This window comes from Channa argus, chromosome 10 (assembly GCF_033026475.1).
Source record: "Channa argus isolate prfri chromosome 10, Channa argus male v1.0, whole genome shotgun sequence".
NCBI lineage: Eukaryota > Metazoa > Chordata > Actinopteri > Anabantiformes > Channidae > Channa > Channa argus.
This window is the reverse complement of record NC_090206.1, coordinates 14,774,909-14,796,826: the sequence shown is the minus strand read 5'-3', so window position 1 is coordinate 14,796,826 and position 21,918 is coordinate 14,774,909. Positions and strand designations below refer to the sequence as shown.

General features: G+C 39.3%; 1 protein-coding gene across 1 annotated transcript; it reads right to left on the bottom strand.

The window, feature by feature from the left end:
- Nucleotides 1–6,564: 6,564 nt before the first annotated feature.
- LOC137134391 (neuronal acetylcholine receptor subunit alpha-3-like) lies at nt 6,565–21,278 on the bottom strand. Its single transcript, XM_067519167.1, has 7 exons — nt 21,039–21,278; nt 11,722–11,861; nt 11,577–11,621; nt 11,385–11,494; nt 10,928–11,135; nt 9,652–10,659; nt 6,565–8,638 (listed from the first exon to the last, which is right to left on the bottom strand). The coding sequence occupies exons 1-7, from the start codon at nt 21,094–21,096 to the stop codon at nt 8,513–8,515; spliced, it is 1,695 nt and encodes a 564-aa protein (XP_067375268.1). The 5' UTR covers nt 21,097–21,278; the 3' UTR covers nt 6,565–8,512.
- Between the last annotated feature and the right edge of the window lie 640 nt (nt 21,279–21,918).

Below are 21,918 nucleotides of genomic sequence, written 5' to 3'. Positions count from 1 at the left end.
TTTTTTATTATTAGAGACCACTGTTATAATATGATGTTTCTAAACTGAGCTATCGAAGAAATTTTAAGTTGTGACCTATTATGGCGCTATATTTGATTTCCAAAATGATGTCCAGATTTTACAAATGTTTTGGAGAAACTCAGCCGTAACTTGGTTTTTTAAGCGTTTTCTCATACGAATAACGAATTTGACTTCATGCACGGACCTGTGTTGTGGGACTTCATCCCTGCAGTGAGCTGACTCCTCTACTAACTAAGTTATAGGTCACAGAGCAGCGAGATCAACGGTGGATCCCAGTGCGTGTCACCGTCGATGCTCGTCCACTGGAGAGCGCTAATGGTAACACTGAACTAGTGTCGTAAAAATTGTGTCGCATTTGTGTTCTCCATAGGTCTAAAAGACTTTTTCGACTTTACTGAACGTCTGCTTTCAGTATATGTTTAGGTTTTGAGTTTCCAAGCAACATATGTGTTTGTACTGAGCTTCCGAGCCAGTAGTAATGTCATAAATAAAATGAACACAGAGAGACCTTCTCCCATCCACAGATGAAAACATCCTAACTTTGTAAACTTGTCTGATTCTGCACAGCAGAAACATCCAAGAGAAGTAAGAGCATGGTGTAGGCTTCTGGGGTGATGGTGCAAAGCTACAATGTAATTTAGTGATGAGAAACAAGATAACATTTGAAATGTTTGTGTTTTAGTTCAAGGTCAAGGTCAAGTATTTTTTTTTCCATTTCCATTTGGAGAAATTGTCTAGGGAAATTGCTTCATAAACATATTAAACTATACACTTTCATTATATGAAACAGTAAAACACATTTAAGTTAATTCAAGTTCAAAGAATAAGAGAACACAGACACTGCTCTGTAAAAATTGTTTGCTTAACGTGCACACGAATGCAGAACCTAAACACTTTATATTAACATTAAACACCATTCACCTTGTAATGATTAACACAGACAGTCCCATTTGAGACAGTTTCGTGGTTTGATGGTGGCTCAAGGACAGCACACACACTGTCATGTGTGTGTGTGTGTGTGTGTGTGTGTGTGTGTGTGTGTATATATATATATATATATATATATGTGTGTGTGTGTGTATATATCACAGCTATAGAAAGTCACAGTATCTATCTGGCTAGATTTTGTAATTTGGATGAAATAAAAGAAATAAAAAGAGAGGATCAGGGATGGAATGAATGTGTTTCAGGTCCTCTAAAGTATAGACAAATAAGCGGCACACATATATTCTGCTGCTATTCAAGCATGAAGCACACATTTTCTCCTTTGTATTTTATTCCTTCGGCTCTCTTTATGTGTCACAAACTACCTCTCCCCCCCTGCTCCCCATCATTCCTCCTCCTCCAATAGCTGAAGTGACGGGGATAACGTGAGGCTGATTATCACAATAAAATTATCCCGATTTTCTGCTCCACTTGGAGCCATGGGGCAGGCAGCTGCTGCCTCTGAGATCGTCCTTTCCGCCTCCCCTCTAATCATTTGGAAACATAAATTCTCGTGGGCTGGAAACCTGCCGGCCCCTTCCCAGACGATGGTGGGCAGCTGCACAGTGTGTGTGCGTGTATATAGTGATGGTTAATGTTTGCGTGTGAGAGGAAGAAAGTGAGAGAGAGAAAATGAAGAGTGTCTTGTCTTCTTCTCTGTGTGTTTACCAAACGTTTGTTTGTGTGAGAGTTCTCTTCTTGTCTTTCTTTAGTGTTGTTTTTGTTTTCTCGGCCGTTGTTGGCCTCATAATTAAAGTCAGCATAATTTGACTTGGTGCAGAAATATTTAATAAATGGGAAGAAACAACCCTGTCTCCCAAGGTCCACGGGTTTAATCTTAATCTCCTTGTTATTGTAAGGGTTTTAAAAGGAACTTGTGATAAAGGCAGGAGGGGAATACAGCAAAGCAAATCAAATCTCACACAAGCTTCAAAGTTAAACACAAAGTCAGTGATCTCACACATGCTAATAATATTAGTCTACTAATGGTAACATCAGTGCTTCAAGTAAAAACCTAAAAATCTTGTCAACTTTAGAATATCAATAGTAGCAAAAATTGCTTTTAGTAGATGGAAACTTTTTCACAAATTTGTCAAACTTTTAGATGATCTGATGTAAAATCCCCACTCATCAATAATGGAAGACTTCAGTTATTTGATATTTAATCTTATAAAGTACCAAAGAGTTGCAACAAAAAATAAATAGAAAGTGACTCACTGCATGAGAGGGAAAAAGGAGAATTAGGGATTAGGAGAAACCGCTTAGTTAGTACAAACCTATGTCAACTCAATGCACTCTGGGATACATAAAGGGCTTTCAGTGTTGACTGGAATTGGTTAACTGTAGAAGAAGGTTCTCATGAAAGATACATACACACAAAATATTTATTGACCTCCTAACATGATACTTTGTTCTAGACATCTCAATCAGAGTTTCCTTTTGTTTTCATCAGACTGATGTGAAAGGGAGAAAGTGCAGCTGATTGTTGTTTGAAACTCAAGCCTGCAGGGCAGTGTCACACTACTGTCTCCTTCAGACAACGGAGGAATGGCTAATGAACAATCGCGTGCAACATCAAGGTTAACTAATACTGTAGGTGTGCGTGGGTCTGTGTGTGTTTGTGTGTGTGTTTCACTTCGGTCCAGAGCCGGTTGGCAGGAAAAGAGAATTAACTTTGACACACCACAGATGTTGTCATCAGATGTGAGTCAGCTGTGCTTTGTGTGATTGTTTGTGTGGGCGTCATCTGTTTTTGTGTAAATATTCACAAGTGTTTGTTTGTGCAAATGTCCGTGCATGCGCGATGTGCCTACATGCAAAACTGCCATTCTGACCTGTGTTGGTCCATGTGCCACTATGTATGTGTGTAAATATGTATTTCTAGTTGCATGGCTACTCCTCACGGCTGTGCACCCTGGGCAGGATTTATGTTTTGTCTGTCTGTCTGTATGTCAGTCCACGTCACAAGTTCACAAATGCTCTCACAGTGTTATCATCAAGAATATGATCAAAGTTGCGTAACCGCTGGAAAATTTCTGGAAAAGGCAGACAGATAATGAGGCATCTCTGTCTTGTCGTACAGTGTCTCACTTCAACATGCACCTGCGATGGTGACATTAGAAAAAAAAGTATTTACTTTGGTTCCTAATATATAGTGTTTGGAGGAATCTTAATGTGCTGTCCATATGAAGTAAAAATGCAACATAACAACACCCAAAACTTAGTCTGACTGCTCTTCAAGAAACATTGTTCTAGAATTTACAAAATACAGTAAAAGGCCACACTGATCATGAGATAACAATACAACCAATCGCATTATCTTCTACTTAGCTGCTAAACACTATCAGCAAACCACAAACGATGAGCCTTGGGTCTCCTTTTCATCATTTGGTGTCACTGGTTGTTACTATGGAAACTTGTATTAAAGTAAAGAACAAAATGTAGACAGTCTAACACTTATAGGCAAGGGCACAATTGAATGGTAAAACCTGTCATTGTACTGTACTCCCATCTCTGTCTAAAGTGCTAAAACTTTGGACAGTGACACAACAAATCTCTTCTGTCACTGTTCATAGGGCTCATCCTCTGCCTATAGAGCAGGGTCCTCCGTCTCAAAATGCTGTTACTCATTTCCTTCTAACTATTTTTCAGGATTTTGTTTTAGAAAAACAACAGGAAATAGCAATTTTCTGTACAATTTGATACTGAAAGTTGTTTAAAAATTTTTTGGAAAGTAACACTGAATTACCTTCAACCACCCCCCTTTTTGACTTCAAAACTGCCTTAATGCTTTGTCATATATATATCACAAGGTGCTGGAAACATTGGAAACAACATCCTAGACATGTTGTGCATAAAGTTTCGGAATCATGTCACATTCAAAGTCACTTAAATCACCTTTGTTCCCCATTGTGAGGCTCTGTTTGAACTTCAGCAGGTCATTCTGACCAAGTAAACACACCTAAATGCATTAAGTTGCTGTTTGCATTAACAAGTTGAATTGAGCAGGTGTACCTAACAAAATGGCTGGTGAGTGTATGTTACAGAATTTTACCTTAACATTACTTCTGTCATAATTTCTGGCTGATCTGATGGAATACACCAGTGAGATATGAGGATGTGGCACAATTTGGTAAAGTCAGGGAGGTGAGAGGGGTGAGGCAGCCCACACAAGTTCTCAGGGAAAATGTCCTTTTCTCAGTTTTATCAAATAGTTTACCCTTGAGGTGTTAAGGTGATCCAGCTTTCCTGTGTTATGATGTTTTCTTGATGTTGTAGCAGTTTTTATTAAAACAGCCAGTTAAATAGAGCAGGTTCTGAGTCACATCCTTTTCCTTTTAGGTCTGACTTTATGCAGTCCAACATTAAAAATAACGCCAGCAACACAGACAAAGAGCAGCGATGCCCTACCAGTGCTCTAGTTTAAACCACAGTGGTCAGGTCAGTAAATGTAAACAATATAATCGTAGAATCATCGAAATGCAAACTGCTCGATGATTTATGAAGATGTGCGTTATATAATCTTTGCTTTTAAATTCCAAAAAGTGCCTCTTTTGTTCCACAAAAATGTAATCGTCATTCCAAGACAATATTCATCCATCCATATTCATCATAGAGTAAAATTAGAACTCTTCTCTATGTGGGCATATGAGGATGTGTTTGGTGTGTGTTTGTGCAGTCTTCTACTTAAAGAAGCAGCCATTTATGTGTATGAGAGGGCCCTGTGTGTGTGTGTGTGTGTGTGTGTGTGTGTGTGTTCATAAGGCTCCCACTGAAATGAATTATTTAGAGAAGAGTCTCCTTTACTTATCCACAGTTGACTGGCCGTAGGCACGTAGCGTTCTGCTCCCGACGACACAAGAGGCTACCCTAACTCACCACCCACTATTCTGCAGTTTGCCCCCATCTTACCCTAAAACCCCACCCCAGCATATCCCGGCATGCTCTAGACTTCTACTGCATATTTTCCCTCATCACAGACTTGCCTTTACTTAAAGACTGATATGAAAGATTATTTTAAAGTTTAGTTTTTGCTGTTTGTTTGATTGTGTGTTGTTGTGTTTTTTCTTTTATCTTTTTTTTTTTTTACAAATTGCAAAGAAATATTTAAAGCATGTAACAAATGAAATACAACCTGAAAGCATGAAAATAAATTCCACAGACAGACTGTGACAGGTCCTGGAGTCCTGCTATTCAGGAGTTGGATGTTAACCAACACTAAAGAACTGTGTAAAATATTTATCTATGACTGGCTTAATAATGTATTATCCTTGAATTTAGTACCCAGAGCTTTGCTGTGCTCTGTGTTGCTGTAACTGCCACTGAGCACTTGAAGTCCAATCATTTAAGAAAAATTCAAAGCTTTGAAATATCAAACTTACACCATTACAAATTCAGATTAATGTTGCAGCAGCTTTCTGGAAGGAGCAAATTTGTGTGTCTTCCTAAAAATATTGTTGAAGCAGTGTCGAAGTGTCAAAGAATATGTTTGCTGTTGTTGTTTTTTAAGATGCAGTGAGAGGTTTATGGTGAATCTGACTCTTTTTATACAGAGATGAAAGAATGGAAACGTTGTCTGGCTTTTTCATTCTTCATTCATTTATAAGTTTGAAGGGCAACTCAATATGCCAGAGCAGAACTATTTAGGAAATTTGCATACACCATTTAAATACTGTCCAAATATAGCCGGAGAAGCTGGTTCTCTGGCTCATCTCTTCGTTTTGTGGCAGCCAGGCGTTAATGTGACCCTGTCAGGCAGCAGACTGAGACTGATGGGATACTATGTTGGCCAATGCCACTACTGCTGCTGCATCTTTATATTTATAACTAGACTCCATCAATCCCATAATCTGTGTTTAGTGATATCCATGCTAAAGAGACTACAAATGGACTTGCATAAACACAAACACACACACATGCGCATACACACACACAAAAACTGTTCTCTCACTCTCTCTGTGTTTAGCTCTCGCTTCCTCTCACACGTGTGAGAAATGTGCACATGCTTATTCACTGGACACATTTAGCGATTAAATGTGAGTGGTTGAGTTGCTTGGAGTCACAGAGTGGTTCAATTCAAGGCAAAGAGTCAGACAATATGACTTCAAGGGAAAGGGGCTGCAATTTGTTCTTTCACCAACCTGAACTTTCAGTGTGTGTGCGGGTGTGTCATCACTGACGGACACATTCAGACTCAACTATTAACTCTGATATAGAAAGTAAAGCAAGGATAAGTCAGGAAAAGAAAAAAGCTTCAAGAAAAATGCTTTGCTGTGTTCTTTGCTTTCCATTTGCTGTTTGTGCGACTGTATGTCTTCACTAAAAAAACGAGAAAGTTGTTTTACCAAGTAGTATGGCAGAGCAGTTGACTGTCCTGATTTCACCCTGACATGTCTATAATATTATCTTAATCATATACACTTACTGGCCACTTTAGTAGGTACACCTTGGTAGTAGTGGGTTGAATCCCGGTAGATTCTGAAAGACCAACAACCATGCTAAAGTCACATAAAAGTCACATTTCTTCCTCATACTGATGCACGGTTTGACCATGCCTATATGCCTAAATGCATTTATTGGCCTCCATGTGACTGGCTGATTAGATATTTGACAAGCAGTTGAACAGATATACCTAATGGTCAGTCATACAATATACATATCTCAAAACAGAAATAGAAATAGAATAGAAATTTCAGCAAAGTAACCCCACAATATATACATTAAATTATTCTTCAAATGTATTTTATTTTGAAATATAATTACAGTTACCTAAACCAATTCCAAAATTTGCATTGTGTGTATTTGCAGCATTGCAGCAAAAGGAGCAAGTACCTCTGGAAGTCCCTGAACAGCTAGCTAACTCTCCTGTAACCTTACCATTCCCTCCCATTAACTCTCCCTTACCACATTTTCTGGCTTATTTCTCTAGTAGTAGTTAGACGTTATATGTTCTCACCCCAAAAACACAGTCTTAGATCCCAGTGGTTCCCGTCATTGAGTTTGACCTTACTTTGCTGTCTGAAGTTTGAAGATCCTTTTGTACAGCATTAATCTTTTTTTAGAACTCAAAGATTTTAACATCTCAACGATGCAAAAGTTTAACACTGTCAATGTACTGTAACTGTAAGCTACTGGTGATTCTTTCTTCTGACCTATTCTAATGACCTACTATGATATATGGTTTATTTATTTTTTTGTTTGTGTTTCCACCCACTCTCTAATTTCTTACTGCATTCCTTCCCCTGTATCATCTCTATCCCTCACTCTACTGCTTGGATTTTATTAATTGGTTGATTATTTCTACAGATTAGGAATATCAGTCCAGTCCCCATAAATTAGAAATATCTATGGAATACACAGTAATGCAATTACACACTAGGTCAGATGGCCTTGACGTCTCACAGGGCATTGCAACATAAATACATACATAAACAGGGATGCAGTCACATCAGTCAGTTCTACATGACTGATGTGAATATTAATCTTTTGGCATACTTCAGAAGAACAATATCTTTCAGTAGACTTTCTTCTTGATACTATTAGCATGATGTATTCCATATACTGTATATTAAGAATTATTGTATTAACTTATTTCTTTAAGGTTGCTGGGGACTGCAAACTATCCCAGCTCACACCCGACAAAAAGCAAGTAAAACATAATGAATACCCTCACAGACGTTGTGGAGACATGCGTTACAAAATATGATGTATTGCTAAAAACAACTTGAGATCATTTGGTTATTCTGCAGCTTTTTATAAGTTTCATCTACTTTGAGCAATTCAAGTTTTTCCATACATTTTAAATTTTTAGTGACATTGTGAATTTTTGTGTGATGCATGATTATACTTAGTGTGACAGCAAATGAAAAACATCAAAGGTGTACAGCTAGTTAGTGTCCACCTCACGAGGCATGCATTACAAACATATATGCAATAAGGTTATGTACAGGGAAACTGATTTGACTGCATGTAATGGACAACAGGAAAACCATCCTGAAGAAAAGGTTTAAGTCATATATACTGCTGAATGCACTTTGCAAAAGTGTATTGTCCTTACTGCATGAGCATAAAATGAGTGCAAAACTCATAAAGTTATTTAGGCGTGTCTGTCTTTGTGATTAAGATTGTTTAGATTAAGAGGTTCAAAAAGGAACAGACTCATTGGCTGACAGAAGGCAACTGTAACGTGATGACCTATAGGCAGTGGCATGGCATAGCATGCCACAGGAGAGGTGAGACTGGGGAACACCACTGTGTGCACATAGAGAAGGATAAATCTGAGCAAATCATATGTGGAAACATAAAAATACTGGTAGTTGATGACTGGGTCCTAGAGAAGAGTGGAAAAATAAAAGATGTCAAACCAGGAAAGGAGCAAGAACACAGCTCAGTCTTTGATGTGAAAAAATGGCAAGATCGGTGGACAAATCCCAAAGTATTCAAGTGGGTTACAGACACAAACAGAGGTAGACAAAAAGACAAAGACAGCAAAGACAAAGTTAGTGTCTTATTTAAAGAAACTGATGAGTGGCTGAAGGAAGAGTCCCAGAGTTCCCAGCACACACACTGTCACGAAGACCCACAGGAATATCCTGTCAATGACCATGGCAACGTACTTCCAGTCATCCTCCACCTGAGGAAAGGACAGAAGGGGATTTAGGTATGTGCAAATAGAGAAAAAAAAACACAATAATGAAGGTGCAGACTTTCATATGCAACATCACTTTGTTTTCTCTTTATCTAAAAATATCTTAAATTCCTTTGCTTATTGGTAATTGGGTAATTTCAAGCAACAGCACAAACCTTAAAATTCACTACTGTCACAGTGTCAACACCAGATCTGCATTGCTATGAGGGGTGTGTGTGTTTGTGTGTAAGGCAAACTGAAAGAACCACAATTTACTTCCACGAATATGGTTATCATTTGAGTTTATGCAGTATATGTGTATGTGCATTCCTTGATCGGTATGATGTGGATAATAGGATCCCGACAGCGCTGACCATAATGCCATTATGTGCCCGTAGTGTGGATAGTCTGTATTCATCAACATGAGAGGCGTGCTTTGCTAAAAAAAGATTTTGCTAAAGAAAAAGCGGAAGCAACAAACATATCAGGACCATCCAGAGTGTGACAGAGGTATAGACAAAGCCCTCCATCCACAACACACAGATTTACACTCCCTTTGTATCCCTGAATAAATGATTTCTAAATCATCCACCAAGCTCTGCAGAAAACCGTACACTGAGGTAACACACATACAATACATATTTGTTGTGTGTGTTTATGATCTTGTATATACTATGTCTATTTTACTGTGGATATTTGGGGGACGTAGTCTGTACACAACAATCCCAAACATTTAGTCTTTAGTTTATTTTAAGGTTAAGGTTATGTGTTTATGAATTTTGGCCTTAACACATTTTTTCTTAAAAATCAAAAAAGATTGTGAAGAATCCTGTTGTTTAGGGAACAGTGTTTATAAATGTTATTTTTTCAAATAATCCAAGGCATACACTATACAAAACATGTCAAAAGAGTTGCAGTTAACTTTTCTAATACCAATACTACTGTTTAAGCAAGAAACCATCCAAACAGCTTTAAAACACTAGCAACTCAATATTGCAACAACTTAATACCTACACTACCTCTTTGGCTTTGTTGCGAGTCCTCATGTTCTCTGCGATGTACTTCACGCTCTCAATGGCCTGTTTGATCTCTGGTGACACCACCGAGAAGGCAACAACAGCACTGACAGGTGATGGGGCAGTTAGGGGCCTCGACATCTTAGGGTGCTCGGACTCCTGGGGCCCCTGGGTCTGGGGTGGCTGGGAAGGTAGAGGTGGAACCATCGGGGGAGGGACAGGAGTTGGTACCTCCTTGCCTCTGTAGGGGCACCTCCTGTTTATGTCCCGGTTCATGTCACGGTTCATCTCGCCATACTCCACACAATTCATGGACCCACTAGCAGAGGAGGCCCCTCCTGCTCCACTGCCACCATCCAGTGGTGGATATGCTACACCACCAGTTATTCCTCCAACACTTACGCTTCCCGATCCACTTCCTATGCTGTTCTGTCGCTTCTTGTTTCCTCCGCTGTTTCTACCACCAGTTTCTCCTCCCATGCCTTCTGTTATGGCAGGGGGTGAGCAACCTTGGTCAATAGGCCGCCTCATCAGCATCACTCTCGGCAGCACCCCGAGAAACACAGCCCTCACCCACTCTGGCATTGTGTGAGTCATGGGGGTGCGGTAGTGGACGTTCAGCACAAAGACAGTGATGACGATGCTGAGTGTGACAAAAATCATGGTGAAGAGAAGGTACTCGCCGATCAAAGGAATGACAAGCGATGTTGAAGGGATGGTCTCAGTTATGACCAACAGGAACACGGTGAGTGAGAGGAGGACAGAGATACACAGGGTGACCTTCTCGCCACAGTCGGATGGGAGGTAAAAGACCAGCACCGTGAGGAAGGAGATGAGCAGGCAGGGAATAATGAGGTTGATGGTGTAAAAAAGCGGCAGACGGCGGATATAGAAGGAGTAGGTGATGTCTGGGTATATCTCTTCACAGCAATTATATTTGATGTCATGCTTGTAACCTGGTGCATCAATAATCTCCCACTCTCCACTCTCCCAGAAGTCTTTCAGGTTTACCTGGACAAATGCATAGGTGAAGTGAATATGAGCACAAAATAAGTAATAATTAAGACAAAAAGGTGGATACGTCAACATTCACCTAAATTATGATGTCTCACTAAATGATTTCAACCAAAAACATGAAAGCAGATTGTTGAAGTTAGTAACTTAATTGTCTAAACATAGAATATGAAGACATGAAATGTCTTTTTGGCTCAGTGTAGTTTAAAAAAAAAAGCAAACATGTAAATATGTATATATAATGACGAGCTTGACTCCTTCTGACCTTTGATCCGATTAGCACCAGGTCAATCTTGGCCTTGTCGTAGGTCCAGGAGCCAAATTTCATTGAACAGTTCTGGTAGTCAAATGGGAAGTAAGTGATGTCCATGGGGCAGGACGACTTGAAAATAGCTGGAGGGATCCAGGTGATGGTGCCATCAAACTTCAACAGGGCCTTGGTCTTGTCTTCCACAAGAAAATCACCTACAGCACTGTCAGAGACCATTTTCATAGATAGATGTCAATATAATTTCACCTAATTACCATTATAACACTTACCGTAACTGAACTTTAGCGTGTATGAAAAAAATTATCTTCTGCAAAAATGCAGGACATAATCTAAATATTCACTGCAAATGAACTTCGGGAAATCATAAAAAATAATCTCTGCAAAAGCTTTAAAATAGATCCATCTCTCAGTGTGGATCTCTTCACCTCTTCATCTGTGCACTAAAACTCACTTGTTGTACAAAACAATGTCTGGCCTCCAGATCTTATTGGATGGAACTCGTATGAACTCAATCCCATCGTATTCAGCAGGAAGCCATTTTAGTTTGTAGTCGTTCCAAACCTACAAGTCAGACAAAATTTAGCATAATCCAATGTGATATAATATTGTGGCAGACTTTACATAAAGAATGGTCCTCACTCACATGTCTCAACCACAGATTGGTCTCCATAATCTGATTCACCTCATCCTGTTGCAGAAATGGACAGAATAGTAAATTGGTCAGTGACAACCTTTGATCAATAGATGACCCATGTGCTTTTCCTTGTTTGCTCGCTCTCTCTCCTTACCACTTTGACAAGTTGAGATATGGAAACCTCAAACTCCACTGTGACTGGATCCGATACATTCTCCACAGGTCGGATATACTGGTTGTATCGCCTGAACAGCCTCCGAAACAATCTGTCCTCTGCTTTAGATGATAAACAATCTAATGAACAGAGGAGGAGGAGGAGGAGAAGAATAGAAGAAGAAGAAGATCAGGAGAGAAATTAACATCAATAATTACATTTTATTTTCCTCTCTTTAAAAGGTCTCTCACTCAAAATAATTTGCATTAGAGTCAAAGGGAAAAAACGTTTAGAAACACAAGGATATAACAAAGGTAAGGACCACCAAGGGCTAAGAACAACCATTCGCTCTTATGAAGCTCCTTTTACTTTCCCACTACTACAGAAAAACATAGCAACACAAGAATCTATGTTTTATTTCAAAGCATCGTCGTCAAATTCGTGGAAAGCCTCTTTTTGTCACAACAAACTAAATACCCTTTAATTCTACTGCTCTTGGAACAATGGAGGTGGATGAACCTCCTATGAAAATAAACACGAACATGTCTTGGTTAAGTGGGAAAATTGAAAATATCTTTTAGTTGTATTTGGGTGAAATGTATGTTTGTTCTGTTTGGGGAGAGATGGTAAAGAAATGTGTTATGAGACACATTTTGGTTATTGATTCTGTCGAGTCAAAGCCTGAAAGCTTCCAAACACAAGATGCTTTTAGAAAAACAGACCAGTGTGTCTTTAAACCTGCAAGTGTGCCCCTTGTGAGGCTGGATTGGAGGTCATATTGTGGAAAACTGCCACTAGTAACACTAGTGCCAGGGAAGGCACATAGACTTATGCTCATCGAAGCAGAAAATGTTGCATCCCTTGGGACAGCACACGCTCACATCATCAGCACAACCTCAGAAGCAATGTGCCAGTGAATTAAATGGTAGCACAAAATCCTCTATACAAATTCACTATGTTGCTACAGAATAACACAAAATTACACATAGTGTCTTTTCTTTTAATTTTCCTGTGTCTATATCCTTTCTCCTCTGCCCATCTTCCCTGACACCTGCTCCTGTTATTTAGCTATAATTCCATAAACAGGTTCCTGTCTTTGTCTGCCTTTGCTGCTGGCTAACTAAACAAAGACATTCACAGAGTTTGGGCCTTTCCATGTGCACTGAAATAATGGTATTTATGTTAAAGAAGAACTATTAATCCAACTGTGTTTTTTTTAAAAGCTGAGGCCAACCTCTTCCAACAAAGATTTCCATTAAGAAAAGTGAAAAACAGATTATTCAACACATTCCCAAACCATCAAACTTGCATTTCCTGAGCTGCTGGAGCCATCTGAGAGATGGAAGGCAGACAAATGGTGCACTACCCATATACACACAAATAGCCACATTCACTGAAAGTGTTTACTTGAAAACTAAATAAAATATGGACCTTTGATGGACATTTCTCTGTCTGCAGGTCAGTTGACTCTATAGCAATACAGACCTGAGAATATATAGTACTGTATGGTGCTTTCATATAAGTTTCATATAACAGTTTTTAAGAACCTATATGCTAAGACAAGTATTTCATTTTCACTGTCCATAAAGTCATGAAGCAGTTCTTTGCTTTATTGCTGTTGGGAGTACACCTAGATGAATATCTTGCAGGTGTCTCAAATTACACTGTCTGGCTTCTCATCCAGTTATACGCTCTCATTTGCTCAGGGAAATAACAATGTAGTTGAATTTTAGGGGCTGTATATCTGATCTGAATCGAAAGCATGTAAAGAAATGTTGCAGTCTAACAAAGGTCAACACTGTGAAAACACCTAAAACACGTTACAATTTTAATTTACTGAGCTCACAGGGGACTATCACGGCTCAGGGGTAAAGTCAGCTTTCTGAGCTACAAAAATCAGTGTCTAAAACACAACACTTACATAATCATCACATCTGGTGCACAAAAAATACCAGAAACACACACATCTGACTGCATACAATAATTAGCCTGATGTAGAGGTTAAAACACCAACAGAATGCTGTAGCAAAGAGACGGAGAAAATGAAAATTGGGCCACACAGCTTTCTTCCATCAGTTTTATTACCCCAAATATTTTTCCCACCCCAACGAAAGAAGAAAGAAAGGGTGATTTTGAAGTTATTTTTAAAGAGGGATAATGTAATTAAAAATTATGCCAATAAGCTGACTGACCCTCAGATGTGGTTCTAGTAGTCTACTGTATTGATAAAAAGATACATTACACTATAGTGGCTTCAAAACTCTTAAGAAGTTTTTTGAGGTCACTGCAAGAGGCAAGTTGAGTAATAAAGCTTAATGAAAAGGCCTCCCTCAAGAGACACTTGTGTAATTCCACCTCATGGTACCTGCCTTGAAAAGTGCCTACGGCTCTCTAATTCACTGCACTGCCAGAACCTTGTTTAAGCCTCTAATTGGTCAAAGGGGAAACAAGGGCAATTATGTTTAGTCAATTAATTGGACCTTTTATTCGCAGGGACCAAAAAAAAATTTAAATCTATTTTTTTTTTTCTCTGTTGGCACACTGTCTGCCAAGGGAGTGACTGCCACTTAAGAACTTAAGTAGTGTTAAATTAAAGCAAGTTAATTAGAACTTTTGTACTTTCACCTCAAGTGAATCTAAGCACTGCATTACTGCTTGCTACACTGTGTGGCCCACAGTGCATTTATGACTGGGTATGTGCATGTGACAGGCAGTAATAAAATGACTTATAATAATGAATCTTTATTTAAGTCTGTCTTATGGTGACCAAGTAAAATCTTAAATGTAAATTCAAGGTTTTTGCTTTGAAGCAAATGTCAATCGCAGGATGCTAAAATGTTAACATGTGGATGTTCATACAGTATATTGTATTCTATGCCTTTTTTACTATCTTAAGAGTTTATCAATATCAGTACGCTGCATTCTGATACATCCTCTGGGGCCTATAAATTGTTTGTATACCTGTTCAGGTCCATACCTGTTTTGAGATACAGCAGTTTAGACTTATGTGGGGGACTGAACCGAGTTGCCATCTATTGAGCCAAACCACGTTCAAAAAGGCTAAAAGCTGGGCCATCAGAATTGCTCCAAACTTAGGAACAAAGGGTGTCTTCTGTTTTTATCACCTCACTTGTCTCAAGCTTTAGCATGTAGACAAACCTCTCTGCCTCTGCTGATGAAAATGACATGAAATCAGTCTGACAGTCATATTACCATCCCTGTCTTCGTTTGTGGCATTAAAGTGATAAGCCTTTGTTCTGATGTGGATGAAGCCAAGTCAAGCAGTCAGCCATGGCATGCTCAAATAGCCACATTGATTTAGAATTAGCAAGCCAAATAGTGAGTCTGTCTCTTGCAGCTACAGGAATCCAAAGCTGTGGAAAGACCCGTGGCCTGTGGGAGGCTCTTTGATCAGGCATGCACTTAACTGGATGAGCCTGGGAGCGAGTGGTGGACACTCTAAAGGAACTAATTACCCTCCAATAATACACGGCTGACAGTGTGTGTGCATGAAAAATAGCTACAAAGAGCGAGAGAAACAGTGCGGAGAAGAGATAGGAGGAAAATGTGGGGAAAGGCTAGATAGCGTGTCTTTGCTCTCCAGGGTTTTTGATGGCCTGACTGTGACATGCTGAATGATGCACCAGAGGATCCATGGTGATTACTGCAAGTGCTGTGACCATCACATTAAATGCATGGAGCATGCTGTAACCTAAATAGGTATGTTCATATATGAGGGCTTGACTATATACAGTATATACATGTAACCATAAGTGTGTGTTTGTGTGTGTGTGTGTGTGTGTGTATGTGTGTTCCTATTTAGGTGTCCATTTACCTTTATCTTGAATCACTCTGAATCAAGGCATGTCTCCAAATATACAGATGAACTAATGAGGAAACAATACATTCTAATAATAATGTATGATTAGATTACACAACAACAAACCAATAATGACTCTAAATTTGTTATTTATGATCAGCAAAGTCAGTTCCTCCCCAGTAGCACTACAACCAGGTTAAGAAGAAGTATTTCTCTTGGCTAAGTTAAAAGTCTACTGAAAGTCAAAATGACAGATTAAACCATTTGTGTTCTCTACTGAGGGAGGCTTTCAACAACTAGTCATTAGATGTTTAAGTTTATTTTATCTAACATTGTAGCATTTCTAGAGATGCCGTTGTAGTACGATCTGGAAATGTTTTTGAAACTATCTGTCCTGAGTGTTTGTGCCGGTTTCTGCAGCGCTTCAGTAACAGCTGCAGGGAATTGAGAAATCAGTACTAATGTCTACTTATCTCCTCTGCAGTGAGAGTGGAGGGTGGCTGCTGATCGCGAATGCCAGCACCACTGATTGCATCAGTATTGAGACAAGATTTTGAAAACATCTCTGCTACAGTGGATCAAAGAAAGGGAATTTCACTCTTAGATCACATAGGTGAAATAGGTATTTGTTCATCTTTGTGTTTTTAAAATTGGGCATGTGCCATTTACAGAACTCTGTTTTGAGCTCTATCCCACTGTCACACAAGTTCCTTCTGGACTCTGAACATGGTGAAATTGCATTTGTCCTTCAGGATGCATAAGGAGAAAGATATGCTGGGTTTTATTGGTTTCCAAGACCAAGGCAAGTGAATGGAAAATTGATGAATTATACTGATTAATCATAGCCAGGGTGGAGTTAAAACAGAAATTGGTGGAACATTAACATATTAAATATAATATACTTATTAGTATAGTTATTATACAACTTGGAACACAAGATTCAAGACTAGAAACGCGTGAAATCGTTAAACATATTATTAAGGAAACTGTTGTGGTGAGAAAAAGGATTTAATTCCAGTCTTGTTTATTGTTTAGTGCATGCAATACAGTCCTTCTGTTAATAACCCCAAATGCTGAGCTAGTGCAAGACATGGCAATAAAGGGGATTTGACATATTTAAGTAACAGCTTTAGGTAATAAATAATACCATAACATCCAACAACAGCTTGGACTGAGCATCAACTTGACAATGTGTTTGAGACACTGCACGAACACATGATAGTAATACACACCGAGAGGCCAGTAAAAAATACAGAACCAGGGGGAAAAGAGGAAGAAAAGTTTGGGGAAAATGCCTGACTATCCTCCATCTGAGATGTCTTCTCATCTCTAGCTTTTTATTTCCCTCTCTCACTCCATCCATTAGCATGAGTCAGTTGTCCCAGAGGAATAAGGCAGCAGGGCTGCCTGGAAGCGGATATGTGAATATGTGTGTGTGGTGGTGGTGGTGGTTGCAGGGGAGTATGATTAAGCCATCCATAGGGGTTGAAATAGGGTCTCAGCCTGTGCCTGAGGTGGTTAACGCAGCATGAATGTGAGGAAAGGAGCAAGAGGTTTGGTTGCAATAATCACAAGCCAATCGTGTTAAGAGGATCCTGAAGCCAACACACAGTCCTTAAGCCACATGCACATGGACACACACATACACACTGATTGCCTGTCAGGCTTTAATGCAACTATATTGCTTCTAGGAGAGACACTGGAGAGCCGCTCTGTAGTTCCAAGCTCAGAAGAGCATTTCAATCTGGCAGAGTAGAAAATACGCTTGAAGATACTGCAAGCAAAGCCCATACAAGCAGTCTTACTGTAGATAATGGGTACAGGAGCTTAATACAAGCCATTTTAAAAGCTGGTGACGAACACAACATCTTTGTTGACCACACCACAACATCCAACAAATCAATATGTGAAGGTTGGTTTTTAACTTGAGTATTGTTTAATTATTAGCAACCCACCCTTCACGTGTTCTACGGAAGAACTTGTTTAATTGTCTTTACACTGACAATGCACAGCTGCAGCCTATAAAAATTCCCACAAGAGCAAGACAAAGGGTCAAGCTTAAACCATAATGCAGGTCGGATCAGCGGAACTTCTTTCTCAGCAGTTTCTGCAGGAGATGGTGCAGGAAAATGAATCATGCAATATTACTCATTTTAAACACTCCAAACTTTCTGATCATATCCGGTCCTGAAATATGCTGATGTGCACACAATCCATCCCACAGGCTGTGACTTTTTTTTTTTTGAATGTCATAATTCTAACAATGGCTGTACAGATCACTCACCCCTAACCTCCAAGCTGATTCTATTTTGGATTAAGACACCTCTATCATATGGCCTGCAGGATCAGCATTTTCTTTCATAGGGACAAACCACAAATCCTGTATGGCAAAAGAAAATACCTTCCGTAGCCCACTAATCGGACCCCACCGGGAGTGTGTGTGTGTCAATATGTGTTTTTCAGGCACTTATCTGCATCTGCACAGCCACTGTTTAGTATCATACAAAAGCCACATAGCCAACAAGGGACTGAGAGAATGAGGGATGAGAAGAGAGATAGAGGACAGAGGGGGGAAAAGGAAGGTGAGGCACAATCCTTTTATATTGCTGGGTTTTTCTCTCCAAGCAGCCCAGTTAATTGGTTCCAACTAGCAAGGACAAAGACTAGATTTGCTTTCGCTTCAGCTTCTCTTCTGCTGTGAAAGTGTTGACAATGTCATCCTTTCATGGCACCGATTTCTTGTTCCTGTTGAATTTTGCTCAATTCATGGGCAAAGTGACAAAGCAACTGGATGTGGCAAATCTTTCCAGCTGAGGAAAATGATGGAGAGGCAGAGAAAGAGAGAAGAGACTGAGCCCATATCATGTGTCATATGAAGACACATCCCTTCTCCTTGACTCTAAATCTGCAACAGCTTGCAGGATGTGTGAACCCAGTGTGTTTCACATAACAACTGGAGCATGACAACACCAAGGCACTTAGGGCTGCTCCCATGAGACGACTACATGTACCACATCTGGGACAAACTCACTGTTGCACTCAGAGCTTTAAAGCTAGAAGTCACAACACTTTCATATTATAGCCATAACAATGGCACCTCCTACAATCTCTGTTTGATGGTCGGTCATTCCCACATGCATGGCGACAATGCTAAAAGAAATTACTATCTGTTACTTTTTGGCACTCACGTGTCAAACTCTGCAATGCAGACACTAGCAGTGAGTTTTTAGCTTTGGTGTTAAAGCGGGTTCAGCTTTGGTCATTGTAAGTTAGATACATGAATACTGTATGAGAGCAATGAAAGGCATGAACAATGTCATAGAGATGTGATATTTGTCAAATATTCTGGTAACATATTTTTATTATGTTTTGATAAAAGTAATGCAAAACTAACTAAGAAGTAATATGTTACTACCTTCGTAAGTAATGTAACTTTATTTTTCACCTTTAATAAACTGTGATAAGTATTATTTAATAGGTTACTTTTGACAAGTAACTGCATATTGTGTGAAAAGAAACAGGATAAGCCAAACTGCTACTTACAGTTAGTGAAACCCTTTGGTGAACCTAAAAACTAAAGTTGCAGATTATTAGTAGCAAAGCTGAATATTGCAACTTTAAACAAGTTTAAACAATTGGTTTAAAAACTGTTGGTACTTGAAAACTATTCTTCGCTTACAATTTGTAAAGAGAAATCAAATTATGCTCTTTGTGTTTTTTGTAATGCACTATGATTTTTGGAAACGAAATTTACTTTATATGTATGAATCTAGTGTTTCCAAATTCAATTGCTCTTAGATTTAGAGCCAGTTACCTGAAAAGCTGTCAATGAATAAAAGTGCTCACTAAATGCTGAACGCTTGCCATTCTCACGTTAGCAAACATGCCACAAGCATTTTGCCTTGGAGCCAGATACAAAACAAAATCAGCTACTGAAATTCATCCCTCATATTTTATTTCAATTAGTCGTTTAAAAGACGCTTTTACCCAAAGCAACACACAAGTACAGTAAACAGACAGTGTGGACAACTTTGGGGTTCAGTGTCTCGGCCAAATTTTGACATGCAGCCAGGAGGAACCAGGGGTCGAAAAACAGACCCTGTGGTTCGTCTACAACTCTACCAGCTGAACTGCAGCTATTATATGTATTGTGACATTTCTACCTGCTTCCTTCCTTGTTCTCAACCCTACAGCCTTTTATATTTATGGCAGGAATAGAAACAACTTTAGCAACTGAAAATCTATAGAGACATTAAAGCCTGTTTGATTGACAAGTGAGTGCAAAAACTACAGCGAGCACTTAGAACAAAAAGAAAAAACACTGCCAAAAAATATATTACCACTTAACAGTTACTTTATCCTGCACATAGGCAGATAGACGCTCTCAGAGGAAACCCATTTCTGTTTACTCTTTGCGAATGTGAATGGTTCAGGATTAAAATAACCATTCAGTTACACCACATGCAAACGCAAAGCAAAAATTGTGCTTTAAGCATTTATCTATTCTTTGTTTTGCTCCCATTCCCCCGAGAGCCACAAAGGGAACGCACACTTTAAAATCTGCTGCTTTAAAACACACAGGAGACTGGCAGCCTCACATGAATGAAAGACATTTTAAAATAAGAAGAGACACACGGAATGAGAGGTAGACTAAACACAATGTAATCTGTGAATTAATGGTAAAAATATCATATTGTCCATCATAGTTTTCTTCCTAACTTTTAAGTCTTTCCCTGCAGCTACAGGGTCTTACTGTGATGTACTGCACCTCTAATCCTGACCTCTGACCTCTATGGGTGAAGGAAGGCCCACGGCTGTACACACTGCGAGGTTTTCAGATAAATTCATCATTGACAGTCATTGAGCTGCTGCTAGAGACATGTTTTATGTGCATGTGCCCCACAGTGACTACAGAGGCTTAAGAATCAGCACTAATACAACATGTCACAATCACAGTTCATGTCCACAGAAAGGTTTAAGCCAGTGTGCATTTTAGAATTATTGTGTGCAAGCACTGCATCCAGATCCATAGGAATTGTTATTACATTCATAGCCAATTTCCAGACACGTGGAATTTGTTATGGGTTGAGCACAAACAGTGTGGAAAACACTGTCTTTGTCAATATGAAAAGGTCACAAAGCATTCTTACATCCAAATGTGCCAGGCGAATCTGTCACTTTTAAGATCTGCCTTTGTGTTGCTGTGAGACCTACAGGAAACTTTGAGAACAATCCATATTATTATTAACTGTACTTCCAGCATACGTCATGTGTCACCACCAACATTCATTTTTCATTTGAAAGTCAGTGGAGGTATTTAAAATGTTCTCTCTTAATGGAGAATAAAAAAAAAATTGTTTTCATTCATTCTCCACTCAGAAGTCACCTGCGGCAAGAAGCAGGTTGAAAACAGTTTTAAGGGAGCAATAAATAAAATGATGGTACACATGAAGTAACGCGTGTAATAGTACTTTTTTGGCACAGTCCATGGTCTTACCTTGCGCTGCGACGAGCACCAGCAGGACGACGCATGTTACTTCCCCGGAGAAATTCATCGATACGTCGGCGCTTGGCGACGCTTGCTGCAGATAAAAGACGGCGCTGGTAACGAGGTCTTGACAGTTCCCTGATATAGATGACAGTGAAACCTCCAAATTAGAGCATCATTTTCCTTTGCGCTAGCAAACGTGGAAAGGTTGGACTCGCGGTGCGCTCCACCGACATGGACAACTTCTGCAGGTCCCTCCCCCCTCCCATTCTCTGTCCCTGAGTCCCTCACCCACGGGCCAACCTGATTCACTGTGACTCACAGGTGATAAGTTTGGAATAATTCATTTCAAAAAATGGCTCTAGGATCGCCACTGTTCTGCAAGCCCGATTAAAGAAAGAATTGTATATAACGTGTTCCTTACTTTAGTATTGTTAATTATTGTGTCTATAGTATATCGTCTGTGAGGTTAATAGCTATTAAAAAAAACGAATATATTTATATTTTATAAAAATATTATCTTCTATAGATGCAGCGCGCACACACACACACACACACACACACACACACACACACACACACACACACACACACACACACACACACACACACACAAGATCATATATTTTCAGAGCTGAGCTGTAAATGACGTATTTAGCTTCTTAATTGTTTTTGTGGGCATGACAATGCTCGGGCAGCTTAAAGAGCGACTTGCGTTGTAAGGTTTTAGTTTCGGGTGTTAATTTACATAAATGCTTTCAAACTTCCCTCTGAATTCCCTATACTAAAATATTTTTTTGATATTACTTTGCTTCTAGCTGAAAAACTCCACACGACATCACCCAGAGGATATTTTCATCATTAGGAGTTCAGATGATGTCATGTGGAG

Excerpts from the sequence above, each read along its gene's own strand:
- LOC137134391 (XM_067519167.1), bottom strand. The coding sequence starts at position 21,096 with ATGAATTTCTCCGGGGAAGTAACATGCGTCGTCCTGCTGGTGCTCGTC. Across the intron at positions 11,862-21,038 it reads GGTGCTCGTCGCAGCGCAAG|ATTGTTTATCATCTAAAGCA; the intron begins GTAAGACCATGG and ends TCTGTTCATTAG. Across the intron at positions 11,622-11,721 it reads TATCTCAACTTGTCAAAGTG|GATGAGGTGAATCAGATTAT; the intron begins GTAAGGAGAGAG and ends TTTCTGCAACAG.